The 22735-nt window shown below is 36.1% G+C and overlaps 1 protein-coding gene across 3 annotated transcripts in view; it reads right to left on the minus strand.

The window, feature by feature from the left end:
- The window catches only part of MAGI2 (membrane associated guanylate kinase, WW and PDZ domain containing 2), a 712008-nt gene that overhangs the window by 291368 nt on the left and 397905 nt on the right, over nucleotides 1-22735 (minus strand). For all 3 annotated transcript variants that reach the window (XM_083859300.1, XM_083859301.1, XM_083859299.1), the window contains exon 3: nucleotides 531-650. In XM_083859300.1, coding sequence (XP_083715426.1) covers nucleotides 531-650 — 120 coding nt within the window. The remainder of the gene's footprint in view (nucleotides 1-530; nucleotides 651-22735) is intronic.

Raw genomic sequence — 22735 nt, forward strand, 5'->3', positions numbered from 1 at the left:
GCCATTAGGACAGCCCCTATCCCTCTGCCATAGTACAAAATTAATGAGTTCTTTTCAGTAACTTTACAAACCCCATAAGACATGACATAGCAAAGTCTTCCTGTGTTAATTAAGTAGTGAGATTTCAACTTCTGATATAGGTGGATAATTTCAGGATCCCATATGAAAAGGAAAAGTGTCAGACTTGCACCTGACTTCTGTTGTGGAATGCCTTTGTCCTATGTTAGAAAAGCAGCTGTTTGCTGAAATTCTGTGGAAATGTCCTTGAGTGTTTGGTGTAAAGGACCTGTATATGCAATGTAGCACCATGTTTCTCTTTACCATTATAATATACTAAAATTGGAATGAACCCATCTGCATTTAGCTTTTAAAAATGAAAATATTTTCATTATGGCCATATGGCTCTTCACAAATTTCTGATAACAGTAGCAATGACACATTTATAGCAGGATATCCCAGTGCAATTCCATCACATTAGAAAACAACACAATGGAAACGTGATACAAATTTAGCAGTAGAAGCATGTTTACCTTCATATGTTCCACTTTCTAGGAGAGCACCACTTTTCTCCAATTCCATAAAATCTTCAACAGTGATGAAAATATAGTCCACACCAGGGACTTCCCCCTCCTTATGTGGCCTTGTGGTGCCTGTTAATAAGATAAAAGACAAACAGTCAAGCACATGGCCTAAATGTGGAATGATCTTTTTGAAAGCTTTGGAAAAGTCACAAAGTGAACCATTTACACAACATTTTACATAGTGCATCTTCCTTGTGAGGATGCCTTTCAAAGCAATCCAACTATATTTGCTGAAGCTGACAGAAGTATATGAGATGTATGTTTAAGATCATGCCAGATATTATTTGGATCCATATTTATTCTCACTAATGAAAAACTATCATACTGTTCTTCTTTTTACCTTACGAGAAAGATCCTTACTGACATCAGGCATTCAGAAGTAATACAAAACAAAGTCTTTTCTACAATTAATCTGCTTCATGGTATTTTAAACATTGATTTAGAACACAAAATAGTTCTGTAAGTAAACCTGTAAGGGTTATATTCACATTGCTTGTTTCAGTGCCATAAGTGGACTTGACATGTGGTTAGGATTTAGAGCCTGTGGGGTAAAACTCACCTGCTAACCATGCTGTCAAACTGCAAAGGTGTTTATATTTAGTTATTGCCTCTATTGTCATCTCTGGATGGCAGAACACTGTAAGAGCTGACAGATAATATTACACAAACCTGACAAGTGACTTGGCTTAGCTAGCAGAAGTTGGGATGTTAGCAGGGAGGAGTCTGAAACTGACCTGATTTCCTAATGGTCCAGTCTATTGTGGTCAGATTATCCCTGCTTTGACTGAAATCATTAATTAGGTCTCAAAATTCCATTTGGAAATTGAAGTGTTTTAAGTTGTCCTAATCTCAAAGTGTTTGAAACATCTTAATCAATTCTTTATCAATGCTGTACTGATTACTTCACACTTGCAGGGTTTAGTTTAAAGACTGTTGACATTGGGAGGTGACTAGAAATCTGTCCAACCTCCTTTCTGTTGCTTGAAGACACAAAAGTGTTAGATTAACTCGATTTCCTGTCATAGAGACCTTTTTCCCCTCAGACACAGCCTGAAGTCCACGGCACAACTGAATGAGCCTGTCAAGATAATATTTCAGTACCTAACACGAGGAATATATTTTGATAAATCTATACTACTCTACCCTCATTTTCTCTGCTTCCAATTCCCTTCTCATCTCAACTCCATTAAAACTGGCTGTTAATTTCTGGGAATTCTCATACTATTATCTGTACTCTATCCATCTGGAGTACTGTGTGCAATTCTGGGCTCCAGAGTACAAGAGAGGTTTGGAGCTCCTGAAGTGGATACAGTGGAGGGCAACAAGGATGACTGGGAGCTTGAGAATCTCATGAGGAAAGGCTGAGGGAGCTGGGCCTGTTGAGCATCAAGAGGAGATGGCTGAGAGGGGACCTCATTAATGTGTATAAATATCTAAAGAGAGGATGGTAAGAGGCAGGCTCTGCTCAGTGGTGCCAACCACTAGGTCATGAGGCAGTGTCTGATGCACAGAAGTTCCATCTGAATATTTGGAAGAACTTCTTCACTGTGCAGTGACCAAGCACTGGAACAGACTGCCCAGAGAGGGTGAGGAGTATTGCTCCTGGGAGATATTTCAGAATCATTTGGATGCAATCCCAGGCCAAGTGCTCTGGGATGACCCTGCTAGAGCAGGGAGGTTGGAACAGATGCCCCACTGCAGTCCCCTCCAACCTGACCCACTCTGGGATTCTGTGATTACTCTTGTGTTTTGGAGATGGTATGGTCAAAGCACTCAGACACTTGGATTGCCCATAAGAATGCTGAATTTATCTCCCAGGGATTATCTGACTTCTGGGGATGCAGCAGATCTCCAGCCCTTTGTGAGAACTAAGCATTGGGATTCTGCTGTGCCCCTGAGCTCCAGGGAGCTCTGCTAACAGCAGACATCAGATGTTTGTTCTGAATGCTCTCTCCTGAGAAATCTTTCACTGTCAAAGAATATTGACATAAACTGTATCTTCCTCACAAAACACTCTGGCAAATCAAGGGTAGTTGCAGACAGCACAGGGAGGAAGCTGACATTTAGATGTGTATCTCTAGCTTACCGTTTCTTCAATTTTTTTTTTATTTTTTTTATTTTTTTATTTTTTTTTTTTAATGTAGACAAGCTTGGATTACCAATTTATCAATCAAACAAAAACACAAGTTACATAAAATGTTAGCCCTGCTTTGAGTGCAAAATTGGACCAGATGATATAAAGAGCTTCCTCACAATTGAAATGTTTAATGATTTTATGCTATTTAGTGTTAATACACCCTAGTTTGTTTTAAACAAATGTATATTCAGCCATCATTCATGAGGGATAATGGCAAAGTCTCACAGGAGGTCCAACAACAGACTTGGGTTATCACTCTGTTTCTCTGCTTTGGTCACAGCCTTTGTTCAACTTGCTTAGAAAACTTTAATGGACTAAATTTCAGATTCTGAATCCTTCTCTTAAGCTGGAAGCTAAAGACCTAATCTTTCTGCCCTTATATTACTTAGTAATGTATTTTTTCAGATATGGTACAAATATGATACATTTTGCTTATGCCTTGCATTATTTAACTATTAATGAAATATTCTGTCTAATCTGCTTAGACAACAGCAAGAGTTAACACCGTCACTTGGATGGTTCCACCCTCCTACAATACTCAGGGAGCCTGTTACAAGAGCCCTGAACTGCACTGTGCACTGAGGGCTGCAGACCTATAAAAGATCAAGTAGTCACTTCCCACAAAAACTGGAGAAAGGAGCAAACCATGATCAAAAGCTGCTTGAATTCAGGGTGACTCTTACCCCAGCAGCTTCCATCCCCAGCAGAACTTTATCGGTCTTGATAAAATCTTACTGAGTCCCATTTCCCTCCTGCATCTGTTCTCATTCCCTCAGGCTGGAGGACCTGAGATCTTGGAAATGGTTAAAGCAACTCCCTGGTAATGGAATAATCAATGGTTATTGCCTCTTTTTCACCCTGGAGGAACTGAGTTGTTGCTAATAATACTTCTGTCATCCTTTATAGTTTTCTGCAAGCACGACAAACTTTGTAATGTGCATGTTTACAGAGTTGGACACAGTTACTGGAGCATCTTAAACACCCATCAAGGCCTGAACACTGAGATCTATATATTGGAATCTTACACACCACAGGCAGATTCTCTCCTTACTTTTAACTGAGAGCTACACTTCTGAATAGATTTTGTCTTTAACATTCATATTGACAGACAACCAGGCCTAAAACTTATGGTGATTCAAGACTTAAAACAAATGACTAATTCCAAGTCTCGTATTTCTACAGAAACACATCTTTTGTTATGCAGCATCAAGGTTTAACAGGACACAGTTGTTACTACTTATAATATTTAGCCCTTTATTAATGCAAAATGGAAAAATGAACTCAGTTACAGTTTTGTTACCAAGGTAACCTGTGAAAAAATTATCTCTGAATTTCATAATGAAAAAATATTATACTTTTAGGTCTTTCAGGACTGAAACCAACAAGGCGTATTTGCATTATGCATATTTCTGATAAATGCAACTTATTGGTGTTGTTGAAGACACAAAATGAGAAGCTCTCAAGTAACCATGTCAGGCCAGTCATGCAAGTGCTGTCACACAACCTGTAGGTACCTTAGAAATTACAGGACCTTGGTGTGCAAAATCTGGACTGGTATTGACCTTCCTTGACTTCATGACCATTTCTTGCATCATTCACCAAATCTGCTCTCAAAGTCAACATTAAGGTCATTCAGTGAGCAACTATTTTGTTTGGGTTTATAGCTTCAAGATGGATAGTTGGTACAGTTTAGAGATATTTAAGGTATGTGCTGTATCTTTTTATTATTATGTTTTAAAAAGTCCCTTTGCAGCTGATTTCTTCTCTTCTGCAGGGGAATTATGGTGATTTGCCATACTTGAGGCCAGGCTTTCCATGCTCATGTGTGTTATAGGATGGTGCTATATTTCATGAGAGGAATTAAGTGCTGATTGCATGAGTTTAAGACATCTAAGGGCAGGTTTTTAGATACTTAAGAAATCTTTATCTCTATTAGAAAAAAAAAAAAAAAGAGTATGTTAATTTAATAGCAATAAACTATTTTTGAAATACTGCTTTTATGAACTTGGGGAACAATAAATAAATGTAACTTTTATGTTGACTTTTAGTGCAGATTGGAAAAACAATTGGTTCATATAGTGTTCAGTCCACATTACCTTTAATAGTAAAAAAGTATAGAGTTATTGATTCTAGAAGAATTCTAGGGTTGGAAAGCTCCACACCAGTTTGTAGAGATAGGAGAACAACTAGGAATTTATATCTGTCTTTTTAATCCCAAAATTGAATTACATAATTATAACATTTTATTGCTTATTTGGGAGCAAAGTGCACAGCCTGACTATGAACATATTTCTCCTACTTAGAGGCACTGAGTCTTCACAGTCTCTGTCCAGCTCTGCTACTTTCAAAAGCAGGGAAGGTGCTCCCTCAATTTTTTTTTTTTTTTTTTGCTACCTCCATGTAGTTATGGAAAAGAAAAAGAGACAAATTTATTTATTTATGTGTCAGCATAGAAATATGAATATTAGTTGAAACTCCTGGAACTATGACAGGAAAGACTCACTCAGTACTTTAGACATATTTTAAAGAACATATCATCCTTGCAGTAAATAATCTGTATTTTACAGTCTTCAGCAGCATCACAAGATTAATATTGTACTAGTCATGTCCTTGTAGAGTCTATATGATAGTCAGAAATGTAGAAGTAAAGGCCTTACTCCGTGCATGATCCAATGCCAACTCACAGACTGGGCTCACAGGTTCTAATGGTCCAAGCTTACAGGCATGTTATAAATACTTAAATCATTAATTTTATTTTTTTTTTAAGTTAAGGGCAAACCTGGTACACCCCCATCCTAACACCTTTACATGTATTTAGCTGATTTGTACTTGGATTCACAGATTGGCTCCTACTGCATGAAGTAATTTCAAAAGCAAAGGTGTGTCTTTGCCACAAGGACTTACAGTTTAAGTGAAGAGCAACGGAATAACCTAGTCCTTTTTACATATTGGCCTACAGTAATTTTCCAAATGTATAGAAGCAAATAATGTCATGTTTTGCTTATCTCTTCCAAATGTAACAAAATGCAAAGAGAAAAATGTCTTTAATATATGAAGCCCTTTAGTAGACATTCTACTGAGAATTTGTTCTGTAACTGCTCTGTTCAACAGCTTGTTGTGGAACATGGTCTGCCAGGCTGTCATACATTACAGTAGCTGGAGGGATCCCTCCTGCAGAAACAGACTGCTAATCTTTAATAAACTTCAGCTGAGCCCTTGGTATGACCTTGTATACACTTTGCCTTAGAAAAATTCAACAACACTTAATTAGGTCTTCTGTTTGTTTGCCAAATTACTCTGGAACACAATTACTGTGAGGAACTGAAATGTAAGGGAAATTATACTTATCTAGTCAAATTACTAACTGCATTAAACAGAGAAGTGCCACATTTGTCTTGATCTACTGAATTTCCAGCTGAAAAGAATAATAAACATAATTTTCAAGTAAAGTGATTTTAGATGTACTACAAAGCCAGAAGCTTCAAGTGTTTATGACACTTCTCATAACAACAACATACACCATGATAGCATAGGTCCCTTCTTGCCAACAGTCATGAAGAATAAAAGTATTTCCCCTTTCCAAGTGTGCAATACCAGCAATTTCTCTGAAGTATTCCTATTAAAAGAAAAGCTACAGAAGCAAAGGAATTAATTCCAGATTCCCGAAAATGTTTTTCAGGGGTAATAGTTTCAAACTGCATTAATAGTTGTCAAATATGATTCTGAAGAAGATCTGGACATTAATTAATTCAAATTTAGCAAAGATGCTGAATGCTCTACAGTGAGGCAAGAACACAGCTGAGAGGGGATCTCATCAATGCATAGAAATATCTCAAGGGGAGGTCTTAAGAGGGTGGGTCAGATTCTTTTCAGTGACAGGGCAAGGGTCAGTTGGCACAGACTGACACGCAGGAAGTTCCATCTGAATATGAGGAAAAGCTTCTTTACTGTGAGGGAAACAGCAGTGGGACAGGCTGCCCAGAGAGGTTGTGCAGTCCCCTCTGAAGATACTCAAAACCTGCCTGGACACAGGAATGTGCAACCTGGTGTAGGTGAAAAGCAGATGCCTTAGCAGGAAGTTGGACAAGAGATGTGCAGAGGTCCCTCTGAACCTCAATCATTCTGTGAAAACAGGCATTTAGCACCTGCTGAGCTCTGAGACTGCAGCATTATTTGCAAAGTTACCTGTTACACTGAGAAATTAGATGCTATTTTGAAGCAGTGTTTTTTTGCCATCTCCTGGATTATCTGATCAAGTTTTAGCAGAAAGTGAAAAGCACTTAGCCATAATTCATCACAGAACTAAAAGCTTCATGTGTAGGTGCTTAATTCATGTGAACTAAAAAGGAAGTTTTGCAATCCTTGTGCATAATTAGCATCCACTGTGAGTAGCAGAAATAACAGATGAACTACATGGCTCAATCTACTGTGCACTGAAATTAGGTGGAGACTTTTATTCATGTCAAAAGAAATGTTTAAAAGGAAAATAAAAGTCTCACCCATGGTTTTCACAGTTTCTGTTACAATTTGGGATCCATGACATTGTTGGATACATTTTGATTTTTGCTGAAGAAGCAAAACAAAAGACTGAAAAGCAGTCTTAAGACACTGTGCACTGACTTGTGGAGCACACATTCTACACCACCACAGAATTCATAGGACAAATATTTTATATGTTATTGTAAAACAGAAAAAACGAATTCCTTAATTTGAGCTTTGTAATTCACATAGGAGCAAAGAGCATGTCCTTAATGGAATATGCATTCTTCGAATGGTTCTTTAGATCTTCACTATTTCCAAACTTGAGACATATGCATTAGGTAAGCTAGATAAGCTCCTGCCTGGTGGTTAGCAGGATTATTAGATTCCAGATGCAGACATCTTTTCAAATACCTTTTTAAAAACTATTTTTAGATTCAATATGCATTTAGAAGCCTCTGATTAAACACACCCTGGATTTTCTATTTGTTCTCTTGGTTTCATGCAATGTGACAGACAGTGAACAGCCCTAAGATAATTTATGCACTGTAAAATAAAGTCATATTGGAGCTGAACAGAAAAGTAAAACTGAGAGATGCAAATGACAGTAGTTCTAGCTAAAGACTGCGGGTAGGAACATTATATATTTGTTTATTTATTTGGTTAATTATGAGAGGACCACTGGAACATGCAAGAAGAACTAGAGAAGAAATACAGCACAACAGCTGCAGCACTGACACAGATAATTGGAGACTTTTCTTTAAAATGTGGCATATCCAGAATAACCCTTACACAATGCAAGGATTTGAATATTGCACGATGTGCTCTTGTCCTGTGTTAGGCACTGACACACTGCATGTTTCCCCTTCAAAGGTACTGACATTGCTGGTGAAGTGACCCATCAGTTGGGTCACTTTCCTGCAGTTGGTGAATTCTCATTAAGTCTGCAGGATACTTTCTTTTGAGAAGAACTCTGGCCCAGTATTAAGCCAGATATCCAAGTTTCATTGCCAATACAGCAGTTGAGGAAATAAAATAGCTTATTTTTCATTATCTTTGCCAACAGCAGTTTTCAAAATGTTGACAATAAACTTCAAAGATAAAAACTAAGAGAAGTGTGAATACTCTGTGTAAAGTTAGGCATGGATGACTGCGGAAAAAACTTGCAAAAAACCCCATGAAAGCTGTTGCTAATATAGGTGTCTTAAACACTTAAATTACTTTCTTGATAATTCCTGGAAAATGCCAAATTGTGAAATTGGCTGTTTAGGCATTTGGAAGTATAGATCTTACAGGGGTTACCCAAGTCCCTAAAGGAATCTGATTTTCAATGCTCAAAAAAGTGGGAAAGATGAAAAGAAGGAAGATCAGCTATGAATAATTTTGGATTCTACATTATTGCCTCAAGAGGTTTTTGTGTTTTGTTTGATTGGTTGGTAGGTTGCTTTTTTTTTTTAAGGTAAAAATTAGTACCAGACAGGAAGCTCCAGAAGACATTAGGATTTTATTAATAAAACATGTTAATGTCTTGTCAAATACCCCAGCAATATATTCCAATATCTTTCATGCTTATTAGAAAATGAAAATTCCATATCAGCTTTCCAAAAAGATATGAAAGAAAGCAGTAAATTGCCTTAAAGAAACATTTCAGAACAAAACTTTGAAAATCTGATGATTAATGTGTGGTAGATTGTGTTGTGCGAAATCTAGGGGTTTGTTTTGGTTAACTAGGAACTTGTTGAGCTAATAAATAATTAATAGAGTCCAAGTTGGTTTTTTTTTTTTTTTTTTTTTTTTTTTTTTTTTTTTTTTTTTTTTTGGTACTTGCTTTAGACAGTCACTGTTCTTTTTTTCATGGATTTTTACTCCTTCAAGTAAAGATATAAACTAAAACACAATAAAAAACTTGTACCTCTTTTGTGCACTTAGACTATGATTCCTATGGCACATAGTCGTTTACACCCCCATAAATCTTTATTATAACTATAAATAGGTTTTACATGGAAATGAATATATATGCACAAGAGAACTACCTGAATAAGGAAGACAAACATTAGGGCATCATGATGAGAGACTCATACATGCATGAACGTTTATGTTTCCACACAGATTTATAAAAATCACTTGCCAATGAGATCCAGACAGAAACTTTTGATGTTACTAATAAAATAAAAGTTCAACCAATTACATGCAAAATGCTTTCTACTACTAGAAAAACTTAATTAGAAAATGGTTTCTTACAATCTTTAGAAGAACAAAGTCTTTTCTGGGAAATGCCTGATTTTTGCAGCTCTTCAAGAGGATAGATGATATAGTCAGAGAACTATTTGCATAGTAGTCAGTTGGCATGGGTATCTCTGCTAAACAGTGAGATATTACAGATGAATTTTGTCCAGTATTAGCAAATTTGTTATTCCTGCTGATGGTTCAATGGATTGGACCATCAGTGGAAATATTATTAAGTGAGATTTGGGATGATTTGTTTAACTGTGATGCCAAAACATCTATTTATATTACACATCCTTCAAATATACCACCAGAAATCCTGGAAACACACCACTTCTAGTGTAAAGGATAACATTTCTACTATCAGCAACAGAATCTGGTTTTTTTACCACTTGATTTTATTAACATAATAAATAAACTGTTATGGACGACTTCTGTTATGGAGCTTGTACTTAGTACCACACAGAGCTGAAGAACTCCCTTAAGTTCTACACACACCATAGTATACTTGAAAGGTTCTGCAATGCCTGAAATAATAACATTTCAACTCAAAATAATATTCTCAACTCAACTAATATTCTTATTTCCTTTTTATATTTTATTCAAGCATAAGAAGCCAGCTGCTCTGTATAGGAACTATTTGATAGAAAATTTTAAAAGGATTTGTGAAGTTGTTAGCTGTTGCTACTAAACCTCTGGAAATATTTAAAAATGTATTTTCTAAATTTACAGTCTTACTTTGAGAGGCATTAAAAGAGAGACTGTGAAATAGGCTACCATAGAAACCATCCACACATGTATTCTTAACCAACTCACTTCAGCTGTTTAAATTTGTGTCAATAATACAGAACAATTAATAATGAAAAAATAGTATGAAGCAATAAAAGGATTTTAAGAGTATCAGGGCAGATGACTAACAGAAAAATGAGAGGAGTTTATGCTTAAAATAGGCAGCTACTTAGTATGTGTGAGTGAAAAAAATATAAATCTATACTTAAAATGTGGCAGCCTTCAGATATACCAATTCTCTCTCCTTATTCTTGTTCTGATGCACCTCTAAACAGTATCAGTCCACAAGGCATGCCAGCAAGACCCAACCCAGAGCACTTCTTCTGAATCAAAAAGTACTTTCAAAAACTACGAAGAATGATGTCTGAAAGGTAGAGGAGAGTTACATGTTACTCGGGCTTCATCTTCCTGTTTGTAGCTGGTTCCAATGGTTGTATTCCTTGGCTTTCAGCCCAAAAGTTGCTGTACACAGCCAAAACTCTGTACCATTCACCAGACACTGGACTAGACTTTGGTTTGGTGACAAAAAGATGCTCAGATGTAGCTGCAGTCATTTTTACTGAACAAGTTTGAAGAAGAGAATGAGTGGCTGAGCAATGCTGTGTGCAACACTTCCAGTAGATTCCCAGCTGAAATCCCTGGTGGCCAACTGCTATCCAGACAGCAGAGCAAACGCTCTGCTAAGACACAGGGAATGCCAGTCCCTCAGCAGGGATCCCATCAGTGCTAGACAGGAGTTCTTACTGTGGGATGCCACCACATGCTATGGAGGGCTTTGAGCAGAAGGAGAAGTCATGATATGGGACTGCTTCCCATGGCAGCACTGCTCTGTCCCTGGGGAAGCACATTTCTCATCTGAAGGTTACAGACTGTTGAAGGCTGCACCTCTCAAGCACACTGGCAGAGCAAGCACATGCTCTCTTGTCTGCTTCTAGAGGAAGATAAAACATCTTGTTCCCTCTTTCATCCTCTTGCTCTCCAGTACAAAGAGCAAAAGTAGTAATGTAATTGTTAGTAGCTTGAATATGGTTAAAATCACCAAAGGAGGGACATCTGTCCACTGTAGCAAACTGCTCATCTGTGACCACCAAAGCCAAATCCCTCCCAGAACATGTCTCCTGACTGGAAATGGATTGTGAGTTAAGCCACCTGACAGGAACTTGAGACAAGGTAAATCTGGTACTATTGTCCAGTTATCTCAAGTCTAAAGAGAGGTAAACAAGGCTGCAGGGAGAAGAATGTACCCACAAAGGAAGCCTTTCTCAGGAGCTATGTTGAAAACCAGCTCTGGCTGGGTTCAGCAGGGCAGAGGCCAAAGCCCACAGACTCCTTTGCTGAGGTCAGGTTTGCACTCCTGAGGGGGAGGCTCAAACTCTGCAGCCCAGCATTTGGTTACTCATTTCATCTAGGAAACAACCCCTAAAAAACCATTTTTGTTTCTCTTTTTCTTTCACTGTTCCTCATAGAGAATAAAGTTTTCATTGAACTAAGACTTTATGCAGTAAATTCCAAGGAAACACAGTGTTTTATTTTTCTGCTCTACCAAGTCCAGTTTAAAATAGCAGCAGAAAAAAATATCTATTCTTCTTCACATCAATGAATGCATCATAAAACATTTCTACCGTGGTATTCAAAAAAGAAATCTATTATTTTGAAACCATCTTAGTTTTTATATTAAATTACTTTCCCTAAAAATATTACTTCCCATGAAATGCAAGCATTTGAAACAGATTTCTTCCCAACTGTTTTCAGGAAAAAAACTATTTTCAGTTTAACTCTCATTAATAAAAAATTAAATATTAAAATAAAACATTCCTCCATAACAAGTTGAATAAATCATTTATACAGAAGTCATTATTTTATAGCATATTCACAAATTTAAAAGTGCATGATGTAAACTTGGAAATTACGACTATTTTCAATTTTTAAAAATAAATTTAAAAACCTTGTTCATTCTTCTTTTGAAGGTAGACAAAAAAAATCTTACATTTAACTTCAAAGGAGTCAAATACAGTGAAATGGGAACAAATGCCACTTAATTCTGAATGCAGGAAACACATTGCTATTTTTATCTCCAACAGGAATTATCTCTGAGGTGTAACTATATAACACTGGTGACGGTTGTTTCATTAGGGCTACGTGATCCAACTAATGGATAAAATCCTTTATCGAGAAAAACATAAATGTTATATTTGAATAAAGAAGGGCTTGGAACAACCTGAAGGATTTCAGTCCCAGGTGTGACCTTGACGTTTTTCGTGTATTTGACAAAACTTAAAGAAACGATTTTGGTGAGTAGCAAGTGTTACTCTGGTTGGTTAACAAAAATTGAAGCTTTTAATATACAGTGAGGCTTCCTTTTCTGATATGATGCATTCTAATAATCAACCTTGCAACCTTCAATTCAGCAGTCACTAGAGAGCAGTTATTTTAGCCCCAAACAGTTAGCAAAAACTAGCATCTGTTGCTACTGATGATAACTGAGCAAATTAAAAATACCTGTCACAAACTGAGGCAGATCTATTTATCCTCTTATTTTTATATATGCAATTAATTATTGTTTATGAATTTGTATTCCAATAATTAGTATTAGAAAACCAAATTCCTTGAAATGTGTGAGTCATTGATTCTAGCTCCCCAGCTATCAGAGAACATGAATATTCTGTTTTTTTTCTTGATATTCTTTCTTTCCTTTTAAGCATCTTAGGATTTCTGCTTCTTCAAAGTTCAGTTCAAGACCTCTGTATCTCTGTGTAGGGTATCACAATTGCTTTTTCACATTAACCATCTCTCTTATACAAATCCTGACCCGTTTTGGGTTATTTTTTTGTTTATTTGGATGGGGTTTTTTTCTGGCATCACATGCCATTCATACAGTGGTCCCTTCATCCCAGTATGTAAAACTGCCCCTGCATTCAACAGCTGTAAAATTTGAGATGAATTTATAACTTCTCAATTTAACCCAAGTAGTGTACATGGCATACATACATTGCCTGCTCCTTAACTTGCTCTGTGCTTGTCAAATCCACAAATCTGTGCTTGTCATGAAGTATGGCTCAAGTTCAGACACTTCAGTTCTAGGAACTGTCACACCAGCCAAGCTTCTCCTTATTTGAGCAGTGGTCAAGCTGTCTAGTTGAACACGTTTTTATCTCAAATAATGTGTAGGGGAGAGCTCTCTGAGACAGGACTGAAGCTTTGTGACCCTTTTCAGGAAAAGGTGCTGTCCTCACACCTGCATTGCAGGGCTGCCTTGCTGCCATGGCTATTGTGTTGGAGAAGACCAAGACAGGAGTTTATTTTGGCTCAGGCTCCTTCCTTGTGTTTTTGCAGCCCATGACATTTGTCACTTAGCTGTTCAAACATGACTACTGCTGTGCTCACTTGGTACTACTCAGGATATACTGCTGTACTCAGCCTTGCCAAACGTCAGCTAATTCTGCTACAATTATTTCTCCAGGGGAGAACAACAGTGAGCTCTGGAAGGATAAGCCATTGCTGCAGTCTTTATAGGAACAACAGCACATAAACACATCAGCACTACCAACATCAACCCTTGTGCCACCACACTCAGCAAAAGGAAGGAGTCATTTACACCATGGGAAGTGACTTTTCTCCTCATTTACCAACAAGCCTCAGGTTTGTCACTCAGTAGGACTTCTTCCATACAGCTTTTGAACCAGCACAGGGAGTACACATAAAAATCATGAACTTTCTCTGATGGGTTACCAGATTGAACTTCAATTTTAACACTCACTTTGTAGGACTAGTTTACCACAAACAGGGATGGAACTCAAGAAATTAAGCAGACAAAATTATTAGCCCATGTGAACATAAATGTACCTCTGGTGGAGCGTCTTTGTCAAACATTTGACAAAAATAGTGTAGTATCTTCAGTGACCAAGTAAATACAGCTCACACAAAGCTGTGACTTCAATGTCTAATCCCCAGAGGTTAACACTAAGTTCATTGCTTTATTAACTATTTTGCTTGTTTTTAAAATGTTTGCTTCGTTTTATTTTTATTTTAAAAGGATATGTTTTGAAAAATGTAATTTGAATTCTAGTAAAAAAGGCTCCCTGAAATAATAAAAATAAAAAAAATCTAATAACACTTTTTTTTTAGGTTTTGAAAACCTAGTCAAGAACTAGTGGCTACATCAGTTGACCTTGAGGAAGAAAAATTATGAGAACCAAGGATTTTTTTTCTTTCAGCTATAGTAAACAGCTTCTGAAAGTAGAATAAAAAAATGGCAGCAATAACAGAGTTTTATGTTTGCTGAACTCTACAGGAAGAAAACTTAAAAGAGAGTTTTCAACACACTGTTTGTTTAAGGCATGAAGCTGTCAAGGGCAGGAAGCATATTTTTATTAAAGTAGTAGATGCATGTGTGTACCTAAATTATACTGGTTGGCTAAATTACATCTAATAAAGATAATAATTATAAATGAAGTAATGCTGTAATTACTGCACAAACCCACCCCCCTGCATATCCACTGAATCTAATTTTTGTGATATGTATTGCTTGCACATCAACCAGTATAAGGAACATTGAATTTTAATGACACTTTATGAAGATTTAAGATGTAAGAATTATGAGTGCAAATTGGCCTATTTATTATTTAACTCACAGTTGTTATTTATTTTTATTGCATAGAGAACATTAATTCACCACTGAGAGGTTCTGTGATTCACAGAAGCTTCAAAGAAAAAAAAAAAAAGGAAATAATGATGATGATGATATATGTCCAGAAATCTTGCATTCAAGTACATCTAATGAAACATTTCAGCTTGTTGAAATATTATTCAAAATATGTATGAAGTAAAGCATATTCATACCATGTACCACCAGAACATAAAAGATTGCTCAGAAGTTTTAGTAGTCAACAACATTTTGAATAAGTCATCTTCCAAACTCATGAAGATTTGGGAAATTATCTATTAATCACTAGGGGGAGTATGTTATATTTCTATCTGAAATAATCTATTAGCTACCTAAAGTCTGCATCTCTTTCACAATTTTTTCCTGTATTGTAAACAAAGTTTTAAATAAATACACTCCTATCTCTTGTCTTTTCAGAGCTGTCCCAAACTGCCACTAGATAAGAAATAAAGGAACAGTACAGGCTGTTGAATTTTTGATCAGCTACAAATAAGGAACGATCAAGTTAAGTGGGCTCAGCTGATGCAAATCTCCCATGAGAATCAATTCCACAGTTCCTGACATTCTGAAGTATGGTTATGGAGCTTTTCTTGTGAAATACCTGAAGGAAAGAACAGAGTTATGAGGAAACTAACAATATATAATCATACCTGCAACTAGCATAAATAACAGCAATTTCATTGATTTATACCAGCCAAGAAGTCGATCTGTGGCTTTAAAAATTTTCGTGTAATTGAAATCAAGCTTATAAATCACACATTACATTTTCCTCATACTTTAATATTAATTTAAATCTAAAATTTTGCAATAAATAACTATCTCTCTCTTGCTGCTGCTTTTTCTATCTTAGAATCCAGTGAAGTCAAGGAATTCACTGCAGGTGAATTAGTTCTCTAATATCACAGAGCACCACCTGTTAAACCTTCTCACGTAGAGTTTTTTGTGGGCTGTTGTTATTTAAAAAAAACCCAGTTGAACTGTATTGAGATCCATAAATGTGCCCTCTAACTAAAATGTAGACAAGAAAAAGTCGTGACATATTGCAAAGTTTGGATGAAGCAGGAAACTTCAGAAAGAAAATGGTAGAAAGATAAAGCAATTAGTATCACAGAAGAAACTGGTTTTGTACGGTGGCAATCTCAATGCATTTTACTGAGTCAAACTCATTTATCCCAATGAAGAAAAAGCTGAAAGAAAATCTCCTAAGGTGAAATGTAATGGATCCTAAGCTCTTTCAAAAGTACCCTTAGAGGAAGACACAAGAAGAACAAATGTACAGCACCAATTTCTCTGCTGTCACTCCATGCTGCAATATCCTAGAAAACCTTGTTTTATAGCAATGTGTATATATCTTCATTTTTGGTTCCCTAACTATGGATGTTGCTATGTAGATGTGTTGTTTTTGAAGACAGTCTTGAGTTTATACTGTTGGACATTTTAATATTAATTATGACTGTCCTTCTAACAAAATAAACGGAGTGACATAAAAGTTCCCTCATTGTTTTTCTTTTTTGGAAGAGCTGAGAGTCACAATGTTGCAAAAGCTGAAACATATGTCAGTCATACTTAAATTCACTAACTGCATTTTGGTAATAACACAGGTACAGGAAAACCCAATGAATAGTTATATACTAGAAATAAATGTACTGGCCACTAGAGAACAAAAAGAAAAATACAAGAACTACATGCACATTCTTTATCCAAATGATCTCAAAGTCCTTGAAGATTTTGTGCTATTGTAGGGACACATTTAAACACAGCAAATAAACTCATAATATGTTGACTCTGTAAACAGCAACTAGGGTATAAAGAGATAACAGGAATATGAGTGAAATCAGATGCAGGTCCAAAGCATGTATGTTTTAGGATCCCACAATGGAAGGATTCAATTAATATTTCAAATTTTACATTATGGAAGAGTGATTGATGTCTCCAATTATATAATTTTTAAAGCAGGAATTTGGTTTAATGAATAATTATGTGCTTCATAAAATGTTTAGTACCATGATCTATCTAGTAGCTAGAAGGTGAGTGTTCATGCACAGAGACTAGAAAAAGGTGTATGTTTTTAATATTGAGGCTAATTAACAATTTGAATTATTATCATGTAGTAGATTCTGTGTATCTTTAAGGTTATTTTTATATGAATTGTCTTAATTGTTAAAACCGGTTGAAGAACTCTATCCTTTATGTAACACACGAGGTCAGACAAGGTGAACATAATGATCCCCCCTGGCTGTAGAACTTACGACTCTATGAATTCAGCATGAAGTTAGTGATGGTTTTAGCTACAGAAGTATTAGCACATTCATTTTTTGGGTAATGTATTTCTACTCCTCATGCTGCCTCTCATCAAAGGCAGGTCACTGGATGAGACAGACACAGAAGCACCAGCTTCCAATAATATGGATAGCATACCTCCATCCATCCAGATGGATTTATCCAGGGATAAATGATAGTCTCTGGAAGAGGTATGACACTTATCTTGCATACTTAGATCTCAGGGATTTCCAGTCCCAGAGTTTAAAACCTTCTCAGTGCTGATCAAGAATTGGTGACCAATCTCAAATATTTTACGCAAGCAGACTTCTGTCACTCTCCAGTCACTCTTCCTTCCCCTAGAAAAAATATCCACTGCTTCCAACTGAAACTGGACCTACTGTTACAGTGGTTTTATTAAGAGACATCCAAAAGTGAGTGGGGAATTTATTTTCTCAGCCTAAATTCTCCTTTAATTATTCCAAATACACAGAAAGAAAAAGTAGCAAACACTATAAATTAAAATATTAAGATGGGAAAAAAATTATATCAGAAGTAATCAAGCACTGGAACAGGTATCCCAGAAAGACTGCATATCATTGTGATTATCAAAGTTAGCTTAAGAAAGTCTTAACAACATGATCTACAATCCAAGATGGTTATAACTTTGCAGTTGTTCCAGCTATGAGAGGAATGTTGGACAAAATGATCTCCAGAGAAACTTTCACGGGTAATTATGAGATGATCCTGTGATAATGGAGTTTATCCATAAAAGAAGTGGCCACTGCTACTGAACTAGCAATGTCCAGGAGAGTGCTGCCTTTCTGAAAGTGAAGTTCAAATGCACCAGCAGCACCAGGCTTTGCTTGAGATTTGTTTTGTGCTTTTGAATCTAGAATAAAACATGCATTTAGGAGGGAACACTCCTATTCCCTTCAGTTCCAGTTGTGTTGTCTAGCACAACTCCCAAAACATGTAGCAGTTGTCAGTACTAACTAACTATGCCAAGTGCCCTAAAGTCCATCCTGAATGTTCAATTACACCTCTGCTTTCTTGTCCTCAGCTGGCCTGCAAGCAGGAATACTTAAGAAAGTGTTACGTGATGTAAAAATGGGGACAAGGAATATAGTGTATTTTGGTTACAGTAAGCCAGTCCCTTAGAATTAAAAATGGGAAATCCATTTTTTAAAATATATTTTAAAGAATGATCTGGTTCTGTATGAAACACAGTGTCTATTTGCCTTCTGCTAACAGATGTAGTGCCATAATAAAAAGTGAAATGTTACATAAAAGTAATAGTAGTAATGTTTATTGAACAAAGAGACAGAAGATATTCAGCAGTTCGCTTTCCTGAAGCCCCACAGGAGCCCTGAAGGAACTCATCCTTGTTAATTGGAACTAACAGAAGGGATGTTACCAACACAACAGGCTGTACACAACTGTATAGCTAAATGTTTTCTGAGGAATGGTGATGCTACATGATATGAACTAATAACAAGGAACAGGACACAGATGAACCTGAAATCTTACCCTGTAAAGCCATCTCCCTCGTGGTGTGTCATAATGATTCAGTTTTGTTGATCAGGGAATACAGAACTAACACAAGCAGCTTTATTGGAATACTATGACTTTTTTGTTTATGCTGTCAAAGAAAACTAATGACTGGATTTGTGTTTACCTCACATTGCACTACAGCACGCTGGAATGAAAAGACCTTGGAGGGAATTTGTAATTTCTCTATTTTCCTTAACCTGCATGAGGGTACAGATGTGAAGAAGACATAGATTTTCCCATTGGCAACACACTTTTTTACTTTGCTTTAATTAACAGATTTGAAATTAACTTTTCATTCTCCATGGACTTTCTGATTCAGTAGCTTATTTAACAAGATACTTTGATGAAGAACTTAAGAATGTTTGTAAAAGTTCATTATTGAGAAATCTACATTTCTGTTAAAAGGTTTTGACTGAGATACCCATTATTATGTTACTTGTAACAAACTTCTAAAGAGCTGCTTTTGCATAAAAACATATCACATATATAAAGAGGTACTTTTCAAGTGCACAACTTTGGGTTTTTTTGAAATGCTAGTTTGTGGCTATTTTATCTTTGGAAGTGATAATATTTTTTGCTGACATTTTGTACTGAAATAAAATAAATATAGTATGGCTAATCCTATAAAACTTAACATCATATTATATTTATTTATTGAATGATTTTTATAGATTGGTTGCTGGTAAGTGTACTATTTCTCTTCTGATTGGGAATTGCATTCTACTTAGGAGAAAGTAGATCTTTTAAATTTTATCTTTCTTTCCATCTCACATTTTAGAATTTTTAGCTACATGACACAAAGTGCTACAGAATGATTTTATTTCACATTGTTTTGCCACATGAACAGCAGGCAAAAATGTAATTAATCATCATAAATTGATGTTTCACCACAGCCGAGATTAAGATTCTTAATAATTTTAGGCCCTCTTTGTAACTTTTAAAGTTAAATAAAAGCAATAAGGAGAGAACAGAAACCATGCAAAGTACACAGCATAAAACTACCAGCAAAATCAGAAAGCAGAAAATGGCATGAAGTTGACAACAGAAGTCCCAGTGCAGGTGTAGTTCATATAAAATATGGACAGTACAACTGATGTAACTGTGTTCTTAGCAATGCAATACTGAATGTAAGAAGTGAGTTATTTTAAATGTAACACCTAAAACATTTAAACTCCAGAGTCCAGGGGAGTGTAGCTAAAAGAGTAGAAGTTTTTCAGCCTTGAAAGGTGAACAATAAATATCACCTTATGCCTGAACTAAAAACTTGTCATCTACTGTGTTTAGAGCTACCCAGTGTCCTTCCTTGATATACTGAGCGTTTTCATAGCATGAGTATTTTTCCCCTTAACATCCATTGCTTCAGAAATATAATGACTATTCATTGTATTAATTTCTTAGGCCAGTTGCAGTATCATCTCCTATATTTGATACACAGCATGACGGGAAATCATTGCGCCTTCATGCAATAAAATGTGCTATTACATCAATTTATGTAGTGGAATCAAGAATATTCCAGACTTCAGATTGCTTAGCAATATACAAAAAGAGGTAAAATTAAATCCAGCTTCTAATCTAGTTTATTTTAAGATAATTTGTGGTAAAACAAACAATGAAATTTCATTCTGATTCTTCAATTTATTTTTTTTTATAATTGCTTTTTACAATACAAAAAACATATGCTACAACATAAAAAATACTGGCTACAAATGCCTTCAACTAAGAGTTGAAAACTGTTCTTAAAAATTCATCCTACAGTGCAGTTTGACATACAAACCTTGACCTGAAATAAATGCAAGGTAGGAAATGATGCACATACTGCACCTGTTATGAAATTACTGTCCATTTTCACTCTGTTTTCTTATAAAAATATCTCCATATTTAATACCTATTCCAAAAACTACAAATGCAATGCTCTTCTACACACACGAAAACAAGAAAACTAAATGCAAAAGAAGAAATGTGATGTGGCTTTCTGCTCACATGTTCTCGAACCAACTCTTTACACAGGAAGAGAATTCAGTCTCCTCTCATTAATGTATTGATTTGTTGCTCCAAATGTGATGCTCTGTGTCCCTCCAACGGGTACTGGAATGAGCTCACCCATGTTTAGCCAAAGTACATTCACTGTGTCTCTCATTAGGGAAGTGCTGACCCAGAGGTGACATCCTCGTTTTGGATTAGTGAAACAGTTGGAATGTGCCACCTAGAGCCATCACTGCAGATTTCAGCTGAGTCAGAAATAGGATAAAGTCTGAAGCAAAATACTCAGAAATCCCGTTTTTAAAGTTATATTTTGAAAATACAGCCCATAACAGTCACTGATTCAGGGATCTAATATGTAAATATAGCACAAATACAGCAAATCTTCAAACTTTACTGGGATATTGCTCCACACCTTGAATGCACAAGGCTAAACTAAGATTTCAGGTAATCTTTAGGATTTAGGACCCTCACATCTGAAAAACCTTTTGAAACTCTGTTCTGTTCTATTGCATTCTACTCTACTTTTGTTCATCATTATACTATGTCAGTAACAGTGGCAAAATTAATAACTCAGTACTTATTCTCAAAGCATGAAAGTGCTAGGATAGATGGAAAAATTATTCAAGCTAAAAATTAACAATAATACATTCTTGATATCTTCATGCTATCATGCAGTGTTAGAGAAATAATGGGTGAGGTAGCAAATACAGGAGCTGGAGTTTCATCATGTGTAAGGTCACAAAACCCACTCTCAGCTCCTGAAGCATTCTCATATCATTATATGCATTGTGGTGTCCAGTGAGCACCCAACATTCAAGAAATGCATGTTTTAAATTGTCTGTAGTGACTCTGCTCATGTTAATGTGGGAGATCAAGTACCACCTGATGTCTAACTGTGCAAATAATTTGGGGCTGGTTAACTTTTGTTCAGATTTCTTTTCCCAAGGATATGGGAGTAAAAAATGAGCTCAGAATGACCACGAGGTCTGACAGCAGAGTAAAAGACGTATATTGAGGACAAATGCAATGTCCACAAGACAGGCTAACAATTTTCTAAATAAAGTGCTAAGAGGTGGAAAAGGTGCAACAATTATTTTTGGACACTTTTGCAGAACAGCCAGAAGAAAGGTTCAAGTCATTTTTAGTAGAGCTCAACAGTTGCACTATGCATCTCATCCCCAAGACACCTCAGCATTGTCTGCTCACTCCATAGTAGCATACTAATTCATTAAGGATAATTTAAAGAGACAGTTTGGAAGAACATTGCTACTTCTATCACCCTTTGCAAAGATGCATAGAGATTTTTTTCATCCATTATCATCAAGCTAAACATTACAGGGTCTGGTGAAATAGTTACGTTTGCATTTTGCATATTATTGCTGATTTTACGTGACAGATTTTTCTGCAATATATATATGCAGATGTGCACACACATATGAATATTTACTAAGTATGTATGTTATAAAAATATGCCTGTAATATATAACAAACTTTCCTTATTCTTTATTTGGTTTAAAACATAAATTCTGCTGATCTTTCCTGAACTTTTCCCACTGTGTACATGATTGTCTGCTTTCATCAGGTTGGATTTTAAATATTTAATCAATTGAAACATACATGAATCACCCTGAAGGCAATTCCATTTAGGGACTCTGCATTGACCATGTAAAAATATTTCTCCTGAGATTTTAAAAGACTTTGAATGCTCTGAAAATAATTCCACCTACTGAGGAAGAGAAAGAGGACTAATTTCAGATTTCAGAGGACTAATTTTCATGTCTATGGCCAGTTATAGCAGCAATAAATACACTAATTTATAGGCACAAATAGCTCAGACTCCTGAGAAGGGGGGTCTTGAGCATGCTGTAAGGAAGAAAGAGTTGTGTCTCCTGTAGAGCAGTTCTGCAGACATTTACTGTCATTGCAGTAATTTTTAAGGCAGCGCTGCTTCACCTCCTGTCTGTGACCTCTTTCTTCTGAAGGAATTAAGTATGTAATGCTTGTACATTCTCCAGCTCATAGAAATGAGAAATTTAAAACACTGACAATACCTTTTTCTGCCAA

The sequence above is a fragment of the Zosterops lateralis genome, assembly GCF_965231275.1.
Source record: "Zosterops lateralis genome assembly, chromosome: 4".
NCBI lineage: Eukaryota > Metazoa > Chordata > Aves > Passeriformes > Zosteropidae > Zosterops > Zosterops lateralis.